Below are 23,212 nucleotides of genomic sequence, written 5' to 3'. Positions count from 1 at the left end.
GGAACCATCTATACTGCATGATGGGTATACACAAATGGTTTGAATTTGTGGAGTTAATCCTTTCATGTTAATTTCTTATGAAGTCGTTTCTGATATCAATCTTGTGCAATGATGGCTAGGAGAAGACTGTCTTCTAAACACAAGAGGTATATGATGAGATATGACAGTGATAAACTCCACATAAACATTTCTGGGGGAACTAGCCCAGATTTACATTCAAAGTGATGGATTGGGCCAGGCTATTGCATCATTCTCTCCATCCCATTAACCTTTGTATGGCTCCCTGTGTTGGTCTCCCTTCTATTTGTGCAGAGGGATGAAATTCTTACAATAGCTTGGAAGACAGATCTTAGAATAATTGTTGTATTGGCAAATACAATAAAGAAGAACACACACACACACACCAAAAGTGAATATGTAAGAAGGAAAAGTGTTACGGGAGGGACAGGGGAGATTGTTTAAATCTTTCATTCATAGACTGTAAGAATTTATATAAGTTGTCACTGAGCAGTAGAGATGTCGCGAACTGTTCGCCGGCGAACTTGTTCGCGCGAACATCGGGTGTTCGCGCTCGCCGGAAGTTCGCGAACGTCGCGCGACGTTCGCCATTTTGGGTTCGCCATTGTTGGCGCTTTTTTTTGCCCTCTCACCCAGACCAGCAGGTACATGGCAGCCAATCAGGAAGCTCTCCCCTGGACCACTCCCCTTCCCTATAAAAACCGAAGCCCTGCAGCGTTTTTTCACTCTGCCTGTGTGTGCTGAAGAGATAGTGTAGGGAGAGAGCTGCTGCCTGTTAGTGATTTCAGGGACAGTTGAAAGTTTGCTGGCTAGTAATCGTTTTGATACTGCTCTGTTATTGGAGGGACAGAAGTCTGCAGGGGTTTGAGGGACATTTAAGCTTAGGTAGCTTTGCTGGCTAGTAATCTACCTTCTACTGCAGTGCTCTGTATGTAGCTGCAGTGGGCAGCTGTCCTGCTTCTGATCTCATCTGCTGACTGCTGCAATAACAGTAGTCCTTGTAAGGACTGCTTTTACACAGGCAGATTTTTCAGATACATTTTTGCCCTTGATCCCCCTCTGGCATGCCACTGTCCAGGTCGTTGCACCCTTTAAACAACTTTAAAATCATTTTTCTGGCCAGAAATGTCTTTTCTAGATGTTAAAGTTCGCCTTCCCATTGAAGTCTATGGGGTTCGCGAACCGTTCGCGAACCGCTCGCATTTTTGCGCAAGTTCGCGAATATGTTCGCGAACTTTTTTTCCGACGTTCGCTACATCCCTACTGAGCAGACAGCATTGTTATAAAAGCACAGTATGTAAATGAGGAACAAAGGTAAAATTGGTAATTTTACCAGTTCAACTCCACCATTTACAAAGTGACGCAGATTAAAAAAAATAGCTGATTCCATTTAGTCTTACAGTATGTATCCATTTAACCTCTAATGATTCATGCAACATACCATCCATATGCAGTAAGTGCCAATTATAGTTAGGGGTCAGGGGTTACATACCTTGGCTGCAGTTTTGCACTTATAGAGAAAGGCTCATTTACCCACCAAAACAGAGCTGAGACATAAGGATTAGAGAAAATAGCCTTGTGTGTTCTGAAATAGAACATATTAACTCTGAGAAATATGATAGAATTACTTAAAATGACTTAAAAATGACTTAAAATGCATTAATGAGCATGTATTTCTTTTAAAGCCATTGTTGAAAAGCCACTGACAATGGTGCGATATTGATGTGATTTTTAACCCCTTTCTGGAATGGCAACCTGTGGCAAATTGATTTGTCATCTATCACAGCATTCAGTGGCAACAGAGGAGTGAAGAAGAAGGGCTAATGAGCCGTTTGAATGGTTTCTAGTTCCCGTTTAAGTTCCAGTAGAGCTGCTTTGCGGATGCCTGCACAGAAGCTGTTAACAAGCCGGTGTCCCTTGTGGCAAGAAGTGATTGCTGGAGCTTCTATAGAGAACTAACTGCAAGTCATGCTGATATGTCTTGCATAGTGACAAATTGGCAGAACAGATCCCCTTTGCTGTTCAAAGAGAGAGGCAATTTTCTGGGTGTCCAAAGCAATAATGCACCTTCAGCCACTATGACATTCCATCTGAAAAAAGCCCAATATATTCTTTCAGTTTTTCACTTCAAGGTTATGTTTTACAGTACATGGCGTATATACGTTTTTGTTATATTTTTATTCCCCAATGATAGTGATATAGCTCAGTTACAATTATTGAACTTTAGTGATGCTAACATTCCCATTATAAATAGCATCTGCACTTCACTTATACAGTAACACCATATTATTTACTTTAAATTCAGTATTACTACTTTATTTGTCATGTCAAATATTTTAGCTCTTGCTAAAGGTCTTGTTTGATTTTAATGAAAATCGAAAAAGTTATACCTATATTCCCTTTTATTCAACATCTTAAACTCAAGGCGCCCAAGTCACCACATTGATGAAAAATGATGATTTTGCCAACAAATTATTACAAACTGTTTGCTCAGTTAACATTGCATTGATGTTTTTTATTTTTAGGATTCCTCATCTGTGGCTGGTGCAGCAGGTCCAAAAACAGGCACGGTTATTGGAGAGCAAGGACAATCGCCAAAGATTCAGTTGCCCCTTAACATGTATGTTCATGCATTATTATTTGTTCTTTATTTGGTCTTGATCTATCTCTTGTTTAAACACACACAGATACATAGACACACACATATATAAAACATCCACAGTTGGGTGGAGCAGTGTACAATTGCACTGAGATTCAGTTTGCTGTAACTAACAATATAAAAAAACAAAAGTCAAAATTTACTTGTAAACAAATGACTAAGCAAGCATATTTATGAATTTGTTACAAGCAAAATGTATTTTTAAAATGCACATGGCAGGGATATATTTTGTTCTGACTGTATACACCTAAAAACACCATGACTAAAAATGAGCACAAAAAATTGGACTTGTGTTGAAGACGCAGGTAGGTTTGCCGCCTAGCCGGTAAAATACCTGCCAAGGTCGGTATTTCAAATTTACTGACAATGTAGTTGCCGGTAAATTTGTAATACCATTAAAAAAAAACCTTGGCCCGCCCTCGATTAAAACTATTTTTCTTTGGTCTTCTGGCCATAGCTCGACATGGCTCCGTCCCCTTTTGTGGCACATTGCTTGGCTCCACCCTTTTTGCATCATGAAACACCCCTTTTTGTTCCCACCAGTAAAAACTTTTGGAAAAAGGTGGCAACCCTAGACACAGGCTGTATATTCTTTAACTTAAAAAAATTAAGTTTTCACCAAACTTCCTCTTCCCCTCTCCCTTTATAAACAGAGTAATCTATGCAGAGTCAAACCTCTCCTTTCCCTAAACTGCAGCCACTGGGCAGCTCATAATCAAAGGACTTCTACATGGACTGGTAATTTGAAGTGACAGGAAGTGCTGAAGTGAAACTGGTTTTATTTTCTTGTTTAGTGCCAGAAATAATTAAAAACATATTTTTAAATCAGTAGACAAAAGTATGCTCAGCACAAGCTCAGTTCATTGAGCTTATGGTGAAAAGATGTCTACACTGTCCCTTTATGAATTCAGTGTTCTTTAAAGGGTATCTTAGCCCAAAAATGGCTTGTAAACTAACTCAGAGTATTCCTCTGAGCACTTGCAATTTATATGAATTTTCTATGTTAAGTGTTTTCTGAGATGTTATCAGTTTTAGTCATTTTAATGCTGCTAATAGCAGACTTTTGGCTCTATAGCTCTTTTTGAAGACCCAGCATGTCAGCAACCCTAATTGTCTGTGCACTTTCTATGTACTTCCTGTATTTAGTTAACAGGTTGCTGACTCTTAATTAAACCAAAAGCCTTTGTATAGCAGTCTAAAAAACAAATATCTCAGAAAGTTCTAAAAAGAGAAAATTAATGTAAATTGCAGCGTGCTCAGAGAAGCACTTTTAGTAATGTTACATCAAATCATTTTGATGTTGTGCCTTTTATTACATAAGGGGGGAACTGAAGGCAATCCGATTCAATGTATTGTCATTTATCTACTTAGAAGTGCTGCTTGCAATTATGTCTGGAATCTCTGCAACAAATGACAGGATTATAAAAAAAAAGTTTATGACTACCATTTCAAAAAATGCACCTTAGATCCTGGGCTGTACTGAACACCTGTCCACTCTGCCATGCTGGGGTTGGGACCTGTTATTATGCCCACATGCTTGTTTATGTACACCCCTATTTAAGTTATTCTTACAGGTACAATATATAAAAATCTCCTATAGCATAATGTCTAGGATTATGCAGAAATACCCCCTGATAAATTTGACCAGTGTTCTGAAGTTTACCTGGAGATAATGTTTTATTTGAATCAACTTATGTGTCAAAAAGCTTGCACCTCTTTAGCATGCTCTATGCAGTATCTAGAACAATATATATTAAAACTCGATCATCTCAATCTTTTAACTGAGGACACTTAAAAATGCATCTTGTTGGCCATCAAGGATATACAGTAAATGAATCAGTCTTTCTTTTCATGTCAGGGTTCAACTTCATCCTTTTAAGAATCAGGTAAACTATGACAGAGTTTCTAGATATAATTCCAGGTCCAGAGACGTTGACTCATAGACACATAGCAGGCTAGGCTGCTCTTTGTTATTAAAGGATTGATTTAATTTACTTCACAGCTGCCAGAGAGGTCAGTGACTTCATTAGCAATGAGAATGGATAAGATAAGAACATCACTAAGGCAGAGAAAACAGATTCAATGAACTTATAAATATAGAAATATATGAAGTGTGAAAACAGCATGAGGGAGAGAATAACAGAAAACTGTTAAAGCGTAAAAAAGCCATTTTAAAAAGAGGAGATTATGTGATGACAGAATACCTCTCATTAACACCAATATCCCATTTTACCTTATGGATGTTTGGTTTAAAGGAAGGATAAACTGACATGAGCAGAGGCAGGTGAATATTTTGTAATGAGAGAATTACTGTAAGCGGGTTATTTATTAAAGTCTGAATGCAAATAACTCAAAAAATATGAGTTTTGTTTACTATAAAATCCAGAAATAGAGATTTATTATACCCGAGGATGGAAAAAGTCTGAATCTAAAAAATCCGCTATCTCAGACCTGCCAAAGTTGTAGACAAGTCAATGGGAGAGGTCTCTATCCTATTTGGAAGCTGGAATTATGTTGTCTGCATTGAAATTAGCCTGAGAATCCAACTATTTTATGTTTTTCAGGCAAAAATTCAAAAAATTTGGATTTTTCTCAAAAAAACTAAAAATTTGAGTGATTCAGGAAAAAAATCCCCAAAAATTGCATGATTTTTCCTTGTTTTTATTGAGTTTTCCTCTGATCCAAGTAAATCATGCTTTTTTATTAATAAACAAGGTCAAACCATTGATTCTAGTTTCGTTGGACTTTTTTTTCATAAAATACTTTTTAACAAAATACAGATTTTGATAAATAACCCCTTGGTGTTGCAATTGAATGTTAACCTACTGACTTGTTTGTAAGGGGAACACAACTGTTATGTCAGGCTAAAAATTATTCATCAAAGCCTGGTTGCTATACATTTGTTCGTTTGGTTTGTCTAGATATGCCCACTTATTATTTTACTTACTATTTATACATACATTTGAATTCCAAATATAACAAAAATAGTTAGTGCTATTATTATGTGTTGATTGTTGGTACATTTCTGGCAATGTAGGTTTTTTTTCCCTTGCTGTATTATATCATTTACCTTGTTTCTTTGGTTTTCAAACTCTCAGTAAGGAGCTGATAGACTTGTTTGTTCTATTTGAAAAGTCACAATATTCCCTGTATTGATTAGCATGTTTAATGATGTGAAGCTAATTAAAATAGCAATGGGGGAGGAAAGCAAATATTTAGTTTAATAATAGCATAATATTTAGTTTAAATTCTTGCCTGACTTCACACCATACTCTACATTGCCAACATTGGAGAGACATAAATAAAATAGATTTAACTGACTTTATTTATAGAAATACAAGAACAATTAGTGATTTTTCCAGTGCTTTTAGGGCAAAGCCCAAATATTCATCCAAAATGTAGCTGGACTGGTTTGCGTATAGTTTTTTTAAAATGTATTTTTGTCTATGTAAAACCTAGTCCAAGTGCTATAACATCTACTTCCTGATTTCCAATATATTTATGTGGCTATATGTTATTTCTTCAGATACTTATCGCTTTATGCATACAAACCACAGAAAAATGACGAACTGGAGCTGCGCAAAGGTGAGATGTACAGAGTCATTGAAAAATGTCAAGATGGATGGTTTAAGGGAACATCTCTACGGACGGGACAGTCAGGTGTTTTTCCAGGCAACTATGTCACTCCTGTTTCCAGGTGAGGAGACTTGTTAAAGAGTCATTAAATTCCAAAAATACCCCTTCTCCTTTGCTGATTTTTTTCTTTGTTTTTTTCTTTCCTAGATTTAATACTGTATGCCATATATTGTTGAATTTTTGTGGAATTGCCGATTAACATTTTTAGAATATTTTATTAAAGGGGAAATGATTGTGTAATGTACTTGGGGTGCCCGGTGTTTTGTGACGGCTAATGAAACCATCAAAAGAATGTCCTTGAGTCCAGTTTGGTGTAGAATCCTAGGTTCATACAGAGTAGTTTGACAGTAGTTTGAAATATATCATAGTTTTTACAAGCTTTAGTTCAACTTTAACCTGACCGAAAAACAACATGCTGTACACTTTTGTACATTACAATAGCGTTGAGTTGCCAAAAGTGCTGGTTTATGTAAACTCTCACGAGCAGGCCCTCCCTCTACTGTCTCTTAACTACTTTACTGGAGTATCTGTAGAAATAAGTCAAATTAACTGGACTTGCTGTGTTTTTCTTTTTTTCCTTGAAGACATTTCACCAGTCATCCAACTGGCTTATTCAATTCAGAATAACTTGTAAATAAGATCTTTTTTTCAGGAATATATACTCTGGAATGTTGCTCCAATCCGCATAATCTGTTTATCATAGTCCGTAAGGATGTCATGAAGTTACAGTAGGAGTTGATTGTATTAGCAAAATTGGAGCTTTGAGGTGTTATTAAACCTTCTAGGGAGAGGTGCCAAAACAGCATTATATGTGGCAGACAATAGATGTCACACCCCCTGCCTCTATTCGAACTTAGTTTTTCAGTTTTTACATATATGGTTTCTTAAACACCTCTTTTGAACCAATCACACTCCCGGTCTAGAATCTGGAATTTAAAGTCCTCAAACGTCTTCAAATTAGAACACTCCTCACTGCACTGCACTGCATACACAATGTTACTCTTCTTGTGCTTTGGGGTTGGGTCTGTAATGCTAGTTAAAGGAAAACTATACCCCCAAAATGAATACTTAAGCAACAGATAGTTTATATAAAATTGAATGACATATTAAAGAATCTTACCAAACTGGAATATATATTTACATAAATATTGCCCTTTTACATCTCTTGCCTTGAACCACCATTTCGTGACTCTATCTGTGCTGCCTCAGAGATCACCTGACCAGAAATACTACAACACTAACTGTAACAGGAAGAAGTGAGGAAGCAAAAGGCAGAGCTCTGTCTGTTAATTGGCTCATGTGACCTTACATGTGGTTTGTATGTGTGCACAGTGAATCTTACGATCTCAGGGGGCGGCCCTTATTTTTTAAAATGGCAATTTTCTATTTATGATTACACAATGGCACATACTACTAAAAAAGTATATTATTATGATAATGGTTCATTTACATGAAGCAGGGTTTTACACATGAGCTGTTTTACTCAGTATCTTTTAATAGAGACCTACATTGTTTGGGGGGTATAGTTTTCCTTTAACAAGGAACCCAAGGAGACCGATATGGAGTACCTTTCAGTGAACAAGGCCACCCCTGACGACCCTGCTCTTCACCGACGCCCTTTTGGGGGGAACTTGAACACATCTGGGAAACTCGCAGTACATATAAGGAGATGGCAGAATCCAATTCAAAGGCTAGGCAGGGTTCGGGACAGGCAGCACGGATCGAATTGGAAGCCAGACAGGAGTCAGAACCGGAATATCAAATACAGATAAGGCTTACACAGGATCGGAGTCAGAAAGCAGGCAGGAGTCAAACCAGAGTATCATCCACAGATAAGGCCATATGTGGATGCGCAGAGCGCAAGTTCACCTGCGCTGAGACCAAGCGTGCATGCACTGAAACCAGGCGCTCTGAGTGCATCAGCACTGGATGCCTAAGTATTGGAAGGGAATACTTCATAGGTGCTTCTGCCCGGACCCACCTTCAGCGCGTCTGGTAGTAAGGCTGACCTGCGGGGCGGGTTACAGGGTCGTTTGGGTGAACCCAAACTGTCTTAGTGTGTTGCTGGGTTTAAAGCAGATAGGGATGCGGTGTTTATTACAAATCCTTTTACGTTTTTCCGATACCACGGCCCATATGGGAGGACCACGTTTTTTCTCCTGACATTCTTGCGGATTATGAAAAACAGATTATGCTGATTGGAGCAACATTCCAGTGTATATATTCCCAAAAAAGATCCTATTTACAAGTTATTCTGAATTTAGAAGGCCAGTTGGATGACTGGTGAAAGTCTTCAAGGAAAAAAAATAGCAAGTCCAAATGATTTGACTTATTTCTACAGATATACCATGACCTGGATGAATGAGAATCTTCACAAACATATAGGGGAATAACAGCACTATATATATATATATATATATATACTTTATATAGTACCATCACTATATTTGCAGAGCAATCTGTTAACCCTTAATAAGTGGAAGATCAGATCTGTTGTTGCAGTGCATTACAGTGTATTTACGTGCAATTGCCGACTGTGCACCATGTATCTGTGCTATTAAACTAGAACTTCTGGATGCATAGTTGGACTGAAGGATGTAAAGAAAGTAGTAATTAGCATGTTTTCTCTCATGAGATCACAAATGATCATTATTTTGTTTTCAGGCAATTATGTATGTGGTATAAAACATGGCAATACTGTGTATTCAGACAGAATTCACTGCATAAAAAAGGAGACACACAATGTTGTCTATATTATAGAGATGGGAGCTGTCTACTTTCTGATATAAACAGCATTAAGTGTCTCTCTTTTGTGTTGCTAAGGCTTATGCCACACATTGTGTTTTCCCCACTGGCATAATGCTGCTAGAGAATGTAGCAATCCATCCCGTATGATATGCAAATGTGGAGTATTGGCCTTTTTTTCTTCTAGTGTTTTTCCACTGATGAAAACTCATTTTGTGACATAACACTACAGCTTTGGAATGCTCATGCTAGCTTTCTCAACTGAGCTGTGATGTGTTGTACAGCAAGGCAGTTTTCTCCCCTAGAAAATCTTTGTATTTATAGAATGATTCTAAAATGCATAATAAATAACATATTTTAAAATCAATTTTGTAATAGCTCCCCCATTAACCCAATGAGATTTTTTTAAAAAAAAGTGCAACAAAAATTGAAAATTCATAAGGTAAACCAAAATAAATTCCGAGATTAAATTATTGTTACTCAATATTTTTAAAAAATGTGTTGTGCCCTCGAATTTAGAAAACTTTACAATGTATAGTGCTGGCAAACCCTTTAATATAAAAATTGACTGCCACATGTTGTTAATTTGAATAATAGTATCATGTATTTTTTTATGCTGGAGGTAGACATGCTTGTTGCTTGGATATTTTGCAAATGTCAACCTGCAATTACCACTACATTATCCAGTGCATTTGCTCTTTAAGCGACAACACTACCTGCATGGCTTGCTGTCAGATTTCAGTAACGGTATGTGGTTACCATAGCAACACGTTGTCCTGGGTTTTTTACACATATCTCCTCTCTGCTAAGACCTGTAAGTTTATGGCAAACAATTTGAATTGCGAAGGATCATTTTAGCACTATCACTGTTATCATGTATAATTGCTCTAATTGTACATGCGGTGTATAAACTGGTATATCATTGTACTGGTGTGCAGGAGTGAAGCATATACTATTTATTCGTTTGTACACAAAAGGCAAAATTGCCCAGTTTACTGTAAATAATTTCCTAATGCCTCTTATTTGTCATAATTTCTGTTTTTGTGAGTAGAACAGACTTTATTATAGTAGCAGGGAGAAACTACTGTATTGCTATAAATCACAAGTTATGAGTCTTTTGAAAATGTTTGAAAAGCACATTTTAAATACGACATTTAGCATAACTAAAAACTCATCCAATCTTGTGAGCAATTATGAATAATATATGGTGCTGGTTTGAGCTAACAATTAAAATGATCTTTAAAAAAAAAAAAAGCTCCTTAAAGAACTTCTATGGTCTGTGTTTCAAATGCGGGTTGTGCATGTACCACTGGTCCCTGCCAGAAACCGAGTAGGAGGGAGATAGCCAATCACAGACTTGCAATCACATAATCAAAGACAGGTTTTCATTCCCTATCAGGTCAGCCTAGTTGCTGATTGGTTCTTATTCTACAGTTCAGTGTGCTGAGTGCCGCCAGCTTCCCTGTACAGCCTGGGAACGGAGGCAGCAGAAAATTGAAAAGATGGGCGTTATGCGTAGGTTTTTTTGCAAATATTTTCAATATATCAACCCCAACCAAACTACTTTATTAAGCACATTGCTTCTATATTTAAAAGAACATAACGCACTTGCACATTCTTGTTTTTCACGAGATATGTATATTTTTAAAGGAACAGTAACCAGCAGCTTGTTTATATATACTATTGTAGAGGTGCAAACAAACCAGTTTTATCAGTTTTATCAGTGCAGGCCGACAGTTTCATTTGTTGGTGTGATTGTCAGTGGGCAGTAACCCATAACAAACAATCATTGATTTGCCAACTGCAAATAGCACACTGAAAGCAAACATTTGATTGCCATGGGTAACTTATCTGGTGCAGAAATTCCCAGTGTTAAAAATAAGTCCAAGTGAGCTTTTTTTGCCACGGGGAAGCCTATTTACAGTCTGCCACCATTCCCAGTGATAGCATACCATATAAAACCCTGCTTCCTGAGTTGATAGCCCATGCCTTTGTGTTCTTGTAATAAGATAATACTATCTTCAACCAGTTGGGAGACAATGGTAGCTTAGGCAGGATTAAAACTGCAAGATACATGAGTAACAGTTTCATAGGTGTTTCATTGGGGGGAAAAAAAAACTGAAGGGAAAATAAAAGATTATGTAATGCCCTGCTTCTTTTTGCACAGCATGCATACAACCTGGCTGTAGAATTGGGATTAATGAATTCTGGATTTGAAAAATATCACAGCTTCCTTAGTGGAGCATAGAACTATTTCAATCGAGGCTATGTATCATTTAGTGACAAATTCCTAGGTTTTATTCTATTGCCATATATTGTCTAGGAAGGTCCAGCTACACAGCTATCTGTGTGAAGTTCCAAACAGCCTATCCTGGATAGACCCCCTCTTTCTTGCGTTTCCTCAAATATGGTTAGTTTCCATTAATCCAGCAGACATTCTAGTGAGTTGAAGCTATGTCTGTATTTCACTTTCACACTTTTAACAGTAATGGCCCTGGGATGTGTGGATGTGTGGGCCAACCACAGCCCTTTATCAGGGAAGATATGTGCCTCTGAAGATGCCCCAGTAGCTCCCCATCTTCTTTTCTGCTGTTTCACTGCACATGCTCTGTGCTGCTGTCACTTACTGAGCTTAGGGACCCACTCACAATATACAAGCAGTCATTGGGTTAAGTACGACATAGTGTCTGTATGTTTGTTCTTACATTGAATTTGAATGTAAGTTGAAACATATACATTTACTTATCAAATGCAACTTAGACAGATGTCTGTTTTAACAAACTATTTATTTTTATCTTTCTGTGCTCTGCAGTAGACAACACACACCAGAGGGGGTTGGGGCAGGTAATTTATTAAAGCTAAATGCTAATAAAAGTCAAGCAAACCACAGTATGTTACAGTTACATCCCCCGTCTGTAAGTTTGAGTTGTATGTAAGTCGGGTGTATGTAACTTGAGGACACCCTGTATAGTACACATAGAATATGTGTCACAATATAAGGATGAATAGTACTTAATGCATATAATTATTACAATTAGCTGTGCAATAAGCATTGTTAGCATCAGATTATATTACAGGCCAACCTCATGCTCTGCTTGATAATTTGTGACAACCCCTAATCTTAGCTTTTCAACAGCTGCTCAGAGCCCACTGAGCATGTGAGTGTCGCAGACTCTTTCCAAGATGGTGACCCCCTGTGACAAGTGTGAAGTCCTGGATCATTGTTGCAATTGAGAAGCTGAAACTTTAGGCTGGTGGCATAAGTTAATTATATAAAATATGACATTTTAACCATTTTTAGGATTTAGTTTTCCTTTAAGCAGTTTGCTTACCATAAATTCAAATCATCAAAACATTTAAGTTTCATTTTAAAGGGGTTATTATTGCATAAAGTTGCTTTTCCACTGTGATCTATTTGATTTGCATGCAAATCATCTTAAAGTTTACCATACTTGCAATTCAAACCTCCTATTTGGATTAATCAGGCTCCTGGATGGCAAATGCTAAATTACTGTATTTAAATTATAACTGATATCATGTATACTGTTATCATAAGATGCTAGACTCCTGTTTAATGCAACACAATAGTGGGTGCAAAGACAGTTCACATTCATACCAAAACTTTTGAATAAAGGTATAGGCAAATGTCGACATCTAGTGGTCTATATCTAAAAAAAATACGGAATATAAAGGGAAGAGCAAAAATTAAAAGATAAGAGCTCCATGTTTTTCACAAAAACTTTAAGGGGCAGATTTATTAAGGGTCGAATTGAAAATTTGAATATTTGAATTCTTTTATGGTCAAAACTCGACTAGAGAATTATTCAAACCCCGATTCGAGTTGTTTTAAAAATTTTGAATTTGATTTTCCAGATTTATCATACTCTGGCCCTTTAAGAATTCAAATTCAACTATTCTCCACCTAAAACCTGCTGAATTACTGTATAAGTCAATGGGAGAGGTGCAGTGACCAATTTGGGGTTGTTTGTAGCCTTCCTGACATTCAAGTTTTTTTCACTGAAAAAACTCTAATCAAGTTTGGTTGAATTGGATTTGAGTTACAATAAAGAGGAGAAAAAGGGAAAAAATGGATATCCAGTAATGTTGTCTTGTAAAGAGTAAGGTTCACTTACCAATATTAACAGGGGGTCCAGGTGTTCAAGCCCCAGATCTTCAGCTTGGGGAGGCAATTTTGCAAATTTATGTTCAATTGTAGGCTGGCACAAACGTAGGGCACTTAAAAGATGCAGATTCAAGAGAACCCTGTGATGCAATCCAAGCTGAATATGTTTTAGTTGATGTGGAAGTAAGAGAAGTGGAGTGGCAGTTCTTCCTAGCTCCATGTATTAAGGCCACCAACCCAAAATGGAATAGAGATGGCCAAACTTCAATGTTTATCAATTTGTGCAAAGGCTAATCAGCAATTAGTTTTGAACAGTCTGATACAAGTTACAAAAGAACACAAGGGTCCAAGGAATATACCAAGCAGTTCATAACCGCAAAAGCGGTGTGTTTCTAAAGCATGATAAAAAATACAGTGTATAATAACACATTCATCTACATTCCTCATATAAATGTATTCTTTCTGAGAGTTTATTCTTTCACCAAGAAACTGCACAGGAAGGCTTTTTCTCATATTGAAATCTACTTTTTTATTCACTCAAAAATGAGTTAATTTAGATTTTTCAATAAACATATATATTGATGTAGGTTTTGCCCTTTTCTATTTATTTATTTATTTTTTATCTATTTATGCTTGGCAGTGTTACAATGTAGTTGTGAACGGCACCAACAAAAGGCAGATTTTAAGAAAGTTGAGTATTCATCATTTGAAAAGAAAAGTAATACATGAGACATATTGTGTGAAAAACAAGAATGTGCCAGAGCATTAAACTCTTTTAAATATAGAAAAATTGTGCTTAAAAAAGTAGTGGTTCAGACTGATTTATTGAATATTTCTGCAAAAACCCTAATAATCCATCCCTTTTCCTTCCTGCTCGTTGAATTTTCTGGCCGTGTAGGGGAGCCGGTGGCACTCAGCTCACTGTACTGTAGGATAGAAACCAGTCAGCAGCTAGGCTGACCTGATAGGGAACTGAAGCCTGTGTTTGCTAGGTGTGACTGCAGGACTGTGATTGGCTATCCTCCTCCTACTGTGCTTCTGGCAGGGACCATTAGGACACGCCCACAGGCGGGGACTAGAGACCATCTATTGGGAGCTCCAATAAAGGGGCTATTTTTGAAGACAGTGGGGCTCATTTATAAACACTGGGCAAATTTGCACCTGGGCAGTAACCCATAGCAACCAATCAGTGATAAGCTTTTTTCAGCCAGCTGTAGGTTCAACATTGGAAAGCAATCACCTGATTGGTTGCCATGGGTTACTGTCCAGGTGCAAATGTGCCCAGTGTTTATAAATAACCCCCAGTATTAATTAACAGCCAAAAGTAAAACCAGCACCAAATAGTATTCATAATTATCTACAATATTAGCGAGTTTTCATTTATTCGATATGTCTCATTTAAAGCATGTTCATTTATTCAATAGAAATATTCATTTAAGCTTGAATCCAAAGAGCTAAGGATTCATATTTTATACCTCCTGTTGTTGAAAATCAAAACAGCTATAGAAATAACTGGGGTATGGTTTCATTTTGAAAACTGAGGACAGCTGCAGTTATTGTTAAAAAAAAAAAAGGGAAATCAATTAAAAAACAAAAATTGTGACAAAAATTTAGCATTATCTTGACAAGTTACTTAAGTAATCATTTATATAGCTGCTAATTTTGTTTTTTTATTTTCCCTGCTCTGTATTCATTCTAATTCAGAGTACCCACAGGACTTGCTCAAGCTAGGAACTGCACCATGGGGGCTTCACACCCAATTAGAGGGTCCTCACTTGCAGTCCATACATCTACAGGTGGGATGACAAACTGTACTAATGTTGTCAGACCGATCCTCCCTATTACTGTGCCTCAGCTACACCCCCATCAATCACCAACAAACTCACAGACCAGCAACATGAAGTCTTCAGCACCCCAGGCCCGTAGCACAATACAAATGGGTATGTTCCAATTCTACCTCAAAGATACAAGTTAAGTAAATGCAAGTTATGGGTACAGCTTGAAAATAATGTGTTAGGCTAACCAGATGTGTTTTTTTGTGCCAAGTGATGTGATTTTAATGATGGAATTGCTTCCAAACAGGAAAATGTGGTGCAATGCATGCATTCAGTATTGCGAGTGATTAAAAAGCCACAGAGGAGCTTGTAAGAATGCTGTTCTTTTCTATTTCTGTTTCTTAACCTATTGGAATCTTACACCACAGGAGATTTAATGAGTCTTTCATGCATCTAAAAGTCCCTAACTTAACAGAATGGTAATTTAATTGTGTAGATCTATTGAAAGATTTTCTTTTTCCTGCAGCATAGCCTTCTTATGTATGCAAAAATAATTGAATTGCTGAATTTCTTTGTGTGCAGTATTGTAAAGCCAAATACAGATGAAGCCACTTGGATTTGTGAGATAAATGCGTCATGACTCATGGTTAATTGAAGAAACTGCGTTATCTAAAGTCATCTTAACTCATTTAATGCATTTAACCTTTCCATTAGCATACCAAAGCACCATTGTGAACAATGGTGAATGCCTTAATTAGATGGGATGTTGTGACGCAGTTTTCTGTGTTAAATGAGATAAATGGGATATCTGTGTTTAGTTATTCTGTGTTAAACAGACAAACCAAAGTGGCTACATCTGTATTATGAGAGGTAAAAGATAGCATACGTTGATATGGAGAAAGAGGGATTAGTTTTAAAGGGGTTGTTCATCTTCAAACTAGTTGTTTTCAGATAGATCACCAGAAATAATGACTTTTTCAAATTACTTTCTATTTTCTATGTGTGACCGTTTTTCTAATATTGAAGTGTAAAGTGTAATTTTTCACCTTCTAAAGCAGTTGGGAGGGGGTCGCCGACCCTTTAAAATGTTCTAAATGGATACATTTAGTTGATACATTTCTTATCTTTGTCCCTGCTGAGCAGAATCTCTGGGTTTCATTACAGGCAGCTGTTAGAATTAATACAATAGTTGCTAATACTCCAGAGATGTTGCAGAGAAATGTATCAACTAAATGTTGCAAAATTGAATTGCAGTTCAGAATCTGCACCGAATTTACTGAGCTGCCTGACTCAAACACCAGAGACACGAACATTCAACTTTAAACTTAGATTTTGGAAAGACAGTAAAAAATAAATAATGGAAAGTAATTGAAAAAAGTCTTTATTTCTGGGGAATAATCTAAAAGCAACTGAATTGAAAAAAGTGTTTGGAAGGTGAACAACCCATTTAACATAGGTGATAGTGTTACATCTACGTTATCTATCATCTGAATTATCTATCTATCTAATCATAATCTTTCTATGTATTACCCCCTTCTCTACTGACAGAGGGGATTAACTATCTGAACCTCTCCCCACTCAGCTGGGGGTGAGAGCACCCACCGTTTATCTAAATTCAAATTGATTTGTCTGTGTATAACCTACTGCACAGGACTTCATTTTTATGTTAACGGCAAGCAAGTGTTACCCTACCGGTGTTGGAGGCTGGCAGCATTTAAGTCTTGGCCTTGCAACCTTTATAGCAATTGATTTCCATGCAAACTGCTATAAATTTGAGATTGCTCCCCTGTTTAAAAAGGATAAGCCTTTAAGGAGAAAGACATTTAGAGAGTTTTTTTTACAAGGTTTCCAATGTATGTCTTTAATCAATTAACCAGCTCCAAAACATACCACAGTGGGTCCCCCTGCCTCAATATTTATGATTTTCTTCAACTTAGTTATTGTGTGGACAGACTTGCCTTGTCATGACATCACAGGAAGGCTGTGCAGTGAATGATGACTTCACAGGACAGACCTTTTCCTGGCACTCAAGCCCCAGGCTAAATTAAGCTTAAACCATTCAACTGCAAGACAGAAATTAGATCACATGAGAGCCTATGCAGACCTTTCAGGAGAGGACCAAATCCATGGTCCAAAGAAGTCCACTGTAGTCCTCATCCAACATTTTCTGGCTTACCCTATCAATATCAATATCTGGTCAAACCTCAGTCAGAGAGGCATATTTTAGTCAATATGCTGCCAATTTATTCACAAGTGACCAATCAGCATCCATATAATCCATCCAGTTATAGCCTACTTAATGCACCATGTTTCTTAAATTTATATATCTTCTCAACCACAGAGAACCCTTGGGCACAGTTTCTAGGGGTTGCTTCTCTGCTATAGGTGCCACACCAAGCTAATTACTGGATTTACATTAAAGTGAAGCAGACTGATGTTTCTTCTTTTCAAATACAGTGGCAGCGTATCCAGAAACAAGGCTGTATTATACTAATATGAACAGATGTACTGTTGCAACTTTTCAGTTGGGGCACATTTCTCTCTAAAATAGATGTCAGTGTTAGGTCTGTGGTTTTCAATAAATATAACATGAAATTAACCAAAGAAAAAAAGTGACAAAAGACACAAAAACATAGGTGTATTTTCCTTTTCTGTATTACCACTCCTACTAGCAATAGTTAAGTGTAATTCTCTTGGCAACATACAAAATATTTATTCACAGTAGAAAAGCTTAAACTTATACATGCTAACTGTCTCTGTAGGTCATTCTTCAGCACAGCCCCAGGAAAGGCCCACAGCCACTGTGTCACCTTTAAGGACTCAAAGTTCTCCATCACGTCTTCCAGCGAACTTAAACAGGACACATTCTATTGTATCTCCACAACATGTTCAGCAGTCTGGCTTACCATCTTCTCCCATCCACTGTGCAAGACCGGTCATTCCATTGACATCTGCTGCAGCAGCTATAACTCCCCCAAATGTCTGTGCGGCAAATATAAATGGTGAGACGGCTAATGGACCAATCAGTTTGCTGACTGCCAGCCCTACTAACACAGGCTGTAGAATGGATGAAAGAAAAACTGAAAAGGTAAGTAGAGGCTTAGCTTTGCATAACAGTGGCCTTAAAAATGTAATGTTAATTATTGTTTGGGTGGAGATTACAACAAATACTAGTAATACAATTCTGATGACACTATAATGAGTTCTGATATATATGTTAGTTTTATATATGTGTGACTACAGAGAATAAAATAATAGAGAAACAAAGGGAGAGAATAAAAAAGAGAAGTTTGACATGGATGCAGGGCAAATTTCCTCTGTGTTTGCACACAATTTATGACCCTAACATACAAAAATAATTGTCATAAAACAGCCACAGAAAATCTCTGGCCGTACTGTATTTAATTACTTACAGCAACCAATCAGATATTTGCTTTAGATGCCCTGTGAATGTTCTACCTTAAGTGTCAGCTCCACTCTTTTACTTAAATGATAAAAGAGTGGAGTTAGCACTTAAGGTGTAACTTAAGGTGAAAAACGACTTGAAAATGAAACTTGCTGATGAAAGGATTAGCTATGTCACTAGACAAATATAGACCTTTTAAATATCTGTTCAAGTGGTAAAAAATAAAGAAGAAAACGTTGTTTGAGTTATCAGTGTTACATGGTCCTTCAAATTCAGTACTCAAAACTTTTACTTGTTACGTTATTTACTTTTGCTTATGGTATATACCAAACTTTTGCTTGGTAAGCACATTTTTATTGGTCTTTTTTTATTCAAATTGTTATGTTCTTGGCAGATTTCAGCTTTTAACTGAACTCTCCACAGATTAAGATTTGCTCAAAATGCTTTGAATAGATGAAGCATAACTGCAACAGACTGGTTTCTACCTTGTTCTAATTGTCTTTAATGTCACATAAGAATGAAAGACTCTTCACAGGCAGGCCCGGATTTGTGGGAAGGCCTCCTAGGCCCGGGCCTAGGGCGGCAGGATTTTAGGGGGGCGGCATGCTGCCCAACCACACCCACATTGGTTCAAAAATACTGAGGATGCGCAGGAGATAATCTCCATGAAAATTTGCACGAATAAAGGAGAGGGGGCAGGGGCGACAAACGGCAGTGGGCCTAGGGGCTCCCGCTATGTAAATCCGGCCCTGTCCACAGGACTCGTATACTGACATACAAACTAATGTGAATAGTTGTCAATAGCAAACCAGGACTTCATTTTCTAATTTTTAGTAGACTCAGTGGCGTAACTATAGAGGAAGCAGACCCAGCAGTTGAATAGGGGTCCAGGGAAAAGGGGGGCCCAGTCTGTGGGGTCTGCTTCCTCTATAGCTAACAAGAACCCCCGTCCCCAGCCACACTCTTACCTGCGGGTGGAAGCAGAGTGCATCGGCATGGGTTGGAGAGTGGGCAGAGTCAGATGGGGGGTGAACAGAGTCCGAGCAGAGGGTGGGTAGATTCAGGTTGGGAAGTGGGTGGGAGGATGGAGATTGGAGTGCGCTGGGCCCCTCTGATTTTTTGGAAGGGGGGCCTGGCACACTCTAGTTACGCCACTGAGTAGACAGTTCAGAACTTATTACTGATTGGCTGCTTATGGCAACTAAACTTATAAATTAACCCCCACATTAGCCACTATTACCTTTGACTCATTAGGCAGAACATTAGGCAATACTTCATTAGGCACATTAAAGAAAAGGCTGCATCTCTCTGTAGCAGGACAAGCAAAACAAACAATGACCATCTTTAACAAAAGACTATATAGTAATTTAAGGAGCACTGACTTCTTTTTTTTTTTAAATCGATCCTTTCAGAACCAATTTTAGAATATGATCCACCGCTAGTGGTCAACGTTTCTTCAAATTGCTTTACGCTGCTCATAGAAATCAATACAGTGAGAAATTATCCAACTTCTCCTAAGCTGTACATACACTTGATTATCCTTTTCTTTGGCATTTTCTGCTTATTTGGCACATTTTTGTGGAGCCCAATGAAGGCCCATGGGGAGTGTTCACATGGCCCTCGCCAAAGCTTTTTCAAAGCTTCCTGGTAGATATTCAGCAAATATCTGCCCATACATGGGCAGATAAGCTGGCGTCTTGAGCTGAATCGACTGCTTAAAGCTGCCTGGCTCGTTCTATGAGCCAGTAAAAAACTATGATCATTGGCCGGGTGAAGGCAGAGTAACCGGGCCCCTCATCCCCCCCCCCCAGTGTCCAGGAGGGCCCCAAAAGGATGCAGGCCTGGGTAGTTCCACCCCACTATTATTTCTACTCAGGCTTTTATTCTGCAACTTTCAAATTTGCTGTGTAATTATTATGTCTCTCTGTATCTATGCTATATTAGTAGAGATCACTTGGCAGTCGGCATACATAGATATCAGACTGTGGGTCAAACAGGTAGGTAGTTCAGTGTATGCATTGTGAGACAAAGTTGTATTAAGCATTCTATAGTATCCTCCTAATCTACAGCTTTTCTTTGTATAGTTTCAGTGTGCTACATAAATTACCGGTAGTCATGATAGTGACCTTCACTGTAGGAAGGCTACAAGGCACGGTTTCATATGGCATCTGTCACGTTTTGTCTCTCCTCCCACTCTGTAATGTCATTTCTCTTACTGTATATTTCTATTGTTCATCCCTCTTTTCTTTTTCTGCTTTCCACCATCAAACTTTCGTCATAGTGCGTATGTTGGCCTTCATGTGTGCCCTTCTGTAGGTGTTTTTTTGTACTCTTCAACATCTCCTTTATTAATAAATCAGTCAAAACACAGAAGAAACATTGTTTTCATGACCTCCATACTAATTTCCATTTATTATATATATATAGTTTCTGTTTGTAAGAGGATGCTTAATGCCAATGGCTCTTGCTAGCTCTGGATTCAGAGACTTGCAGTTGGATTTCATCTTAATGACTTTAAATGCAAAGAAAACATAGTGGAAGGCTTTCAGGTCTGGTATTGTTCAGCATTATAGATTAAAATTGCAAATGAGGAGCAAAGAAGATACATTGACATCCATCTGTGCGTAATATTCTCGCATTCCCGATTCATACCTTTCTTCATTGACAGCCCTGGGCTATAGGATGGAGGAAAATGTGGTTTGTGCAGTGTTTTCTAGAATCAAATGGCGTTTGGAATAAAAAAAAAATAATTATTGCCTCCTGGTATACTGTTCATGTATAAGTTTTAGCAGGAGCCAGCTGGATGGCCATCTTTTATACATTACTATTTTTATGTTTATATGGGCTTTAGCTGTAAAGCGGCAATTTATAAGTTACCTTATGGCACTCAGCACTATAGCTAGGATAAAACTATTCATTTAGTTAGTTGCACAGGATAAACCATGCTTCATGACAAACCTAATTTTAAGAACACTGTATGTCTAATGAAAATTTTTGTTGCACACATATAGACAGACATTTTGCTGTATTTCTTCCATAACTTTAAAACTGCACTTTAAATTGTATGCTATCAGATGGACATGTATTATAATTCATATTACAGGGTAAGGTCTGTGTCACATGCTACAATAACAATAGGTGCCATCTATAAGAGAAAACAGCTGCCATATTAATCTGAAAATGCATAACATATAAAAATGATAAACATAGTAACTTGCTTAAATTTAGACTTGCTAGATTTACTTCACTAGGAACATTTAGGTAAGAGATGTCCTTGGGGCAGTATTCTAAAAGTATAGAAAGAACATTTTATGTATTATAACAAGATGAGTTTGTAAAACATGAAGGAGTTTGTTAAAACAGCCTCTGCAGTTCATTTGAACGACTTCTTTATGATACAGCTGGAAGGGCAACAGGAATAATAGTTATTAGTGATCACCAGACATGAATTTTCAGCGAATTTCCGTGTTTCGCCACAAGCGAAAATCCGCCAAAAGTTAGGCGCCCCATGTGATTGTATCTACTTATCCGAGACCCTGGGCCTGTGCTCCTATCAGCAGAAATCTGCACGGGTCCAGGGGTTCTTCCAGCGAGCACCACGGAGCGATCTTTTTCCGTCTTCTTCTCTCTTCTAATTTTCCGGGGGAGACGCACGTGCAGTAGAATGAAATAGTCGGCTTCTTCATTAAAGTTCGGCTTTTTGCACTACTGCACATGCTCACCCGCACAAAGAAAGAAGAAGGAAGCCGATCGCTTCATGGTGCTCGTTAGAAGATCCCCCTGACCAGTGCAGTTTTCTGCTGTTAGGAGCACTGACCTGGGTTGTCAGATAAGTATATACAATCACTTTTGGGTGCATAACTTTCGGCACCCCCAAGTGAATGCCACCTTCCCTTCTCCTTTAAAGGAGAACTAAAGCTTAACTAAAAAAGTAGCCAGAAATGTTGTATATTATGTTTTGTGCTTCTGTGCCACAGCCGTTTCGTAGTAAAGATCTGGGTCTTCAAAGATGCCCCAATAGCTCCCCACCTTCTTTTCTGATGATTCACTGCACATGCTCTGTGCTGCTGTCACTTACTGAGCTTAGAGAGCCACTCACATAATACAGTACATAGTGATGGGCAGGCCAGCCTGATACCCGTAGGACCCGAACACTGCTTCCCGGGTCGCGAGCGGGTGTGGGTTGAGCTTTTTTTAGCCATATTCATTTTCAGGGTTTAGTTCTCCTTTAAGTTAACTTTTACTTTAGTGATGTGGGGGTCGAGAAAAACTTAACCCTCACCCGACCCTTACCTGTGTGCCCCCGATCCACTCCGCCCACACCTGACTTCCACCTTACTTTTATAGACCCGTGCTGACCCACCCGCCGATGATGGCACAAAAGAGGCGGAGCGGAAGTAGGCAGTGTAAGGTCGTGTGTGGGGAGAGCAGGAAGAGGAGCTCAACCCGAACCTCTCCACAATCCGCAAATGGGGGAGCGAGGTCAGCCCAAACCCGTCTGACCATGAATGCATGGTTGCTAGGATCATTTGCACCCTAGCAAAATTTGCAAACTAGAGAGCTGCTGAATAAAAAGCTAAATGACTGAAATCCCACAAATAATTAAAAAAAGGAAAACCAATTGTAAACTGGCTCAGCATATCATTCTCTAAATCATACTAAAAGTTAATTTGAAGGTGAAAAACCCCTTTAATAATTTGGCTTCTGCTATGCTTTTTAAAAGCAAGAGCCATCAAAGCATAGAACGGACAGGGACAGGCAGATACTGCTATCTGCCATAGTAGTTAAAATTACAAATAACTTAATAACAGGGGGATTATAAGTAAAGGAATGTCTTTTTAACCCTGAGT

The 23,212-nt window shown here is 38.1% G+C and overlaps 1 protein-coding gene across 2 annotated transcripts in view; it reads left to right on the top strand.

Moving 5' to 3' along the window:
- Nucleotides 1-23,212, top strand: part of LOC108709689 (E3 ubiquitin-protein ligase SH3RF3) — a 239,758-nt gene that overhangs the window by 199,029 nt on the left and 17,517 nt on the right. For both annotated transcript variants that reach the window (XM_041584191.1, XM_018249746.2), the window contains 4 exons: nucleotides 2,544-2,638; nucleotides 6,204-6,374; nucleotides 14,886-15,121; nucleotides 17,719-18,044. In XM_041584191.1, coding sequence (XP_041440125.1) covers nucleotides 2,544-2,638; nucleotides 6,204-6,374; nucleotides 14,886-15,121; nucleotides 17,719-18,044 — 828 coding nt within the window. The remainder of the gene's footprint in view (nucleotides 1-2,543; nucleotides 2,639-6,203; nucleotides 6,375-14,885; nucleotides 15,122-17,718; nucleotides 18,045-23,212) is intronic.

This window comes from Xenopus laevis, chromosome 2S, assembly GCF_017654675.1.
Source record: "Xenopus laevis strain J_2021 chromosome 2S, Xenopus_laevis_v10.1, whole genome shotgun sequence".
NCBI classification, from domain to species: Eukaryota; Metazoa; Chordata; class Amphibia; order Anura; family Pipidae; genus Xenopus; species Xenopus laevis.
This window is presented reverse-complemented; position numbering and strand designations above follow the sequence as displayed.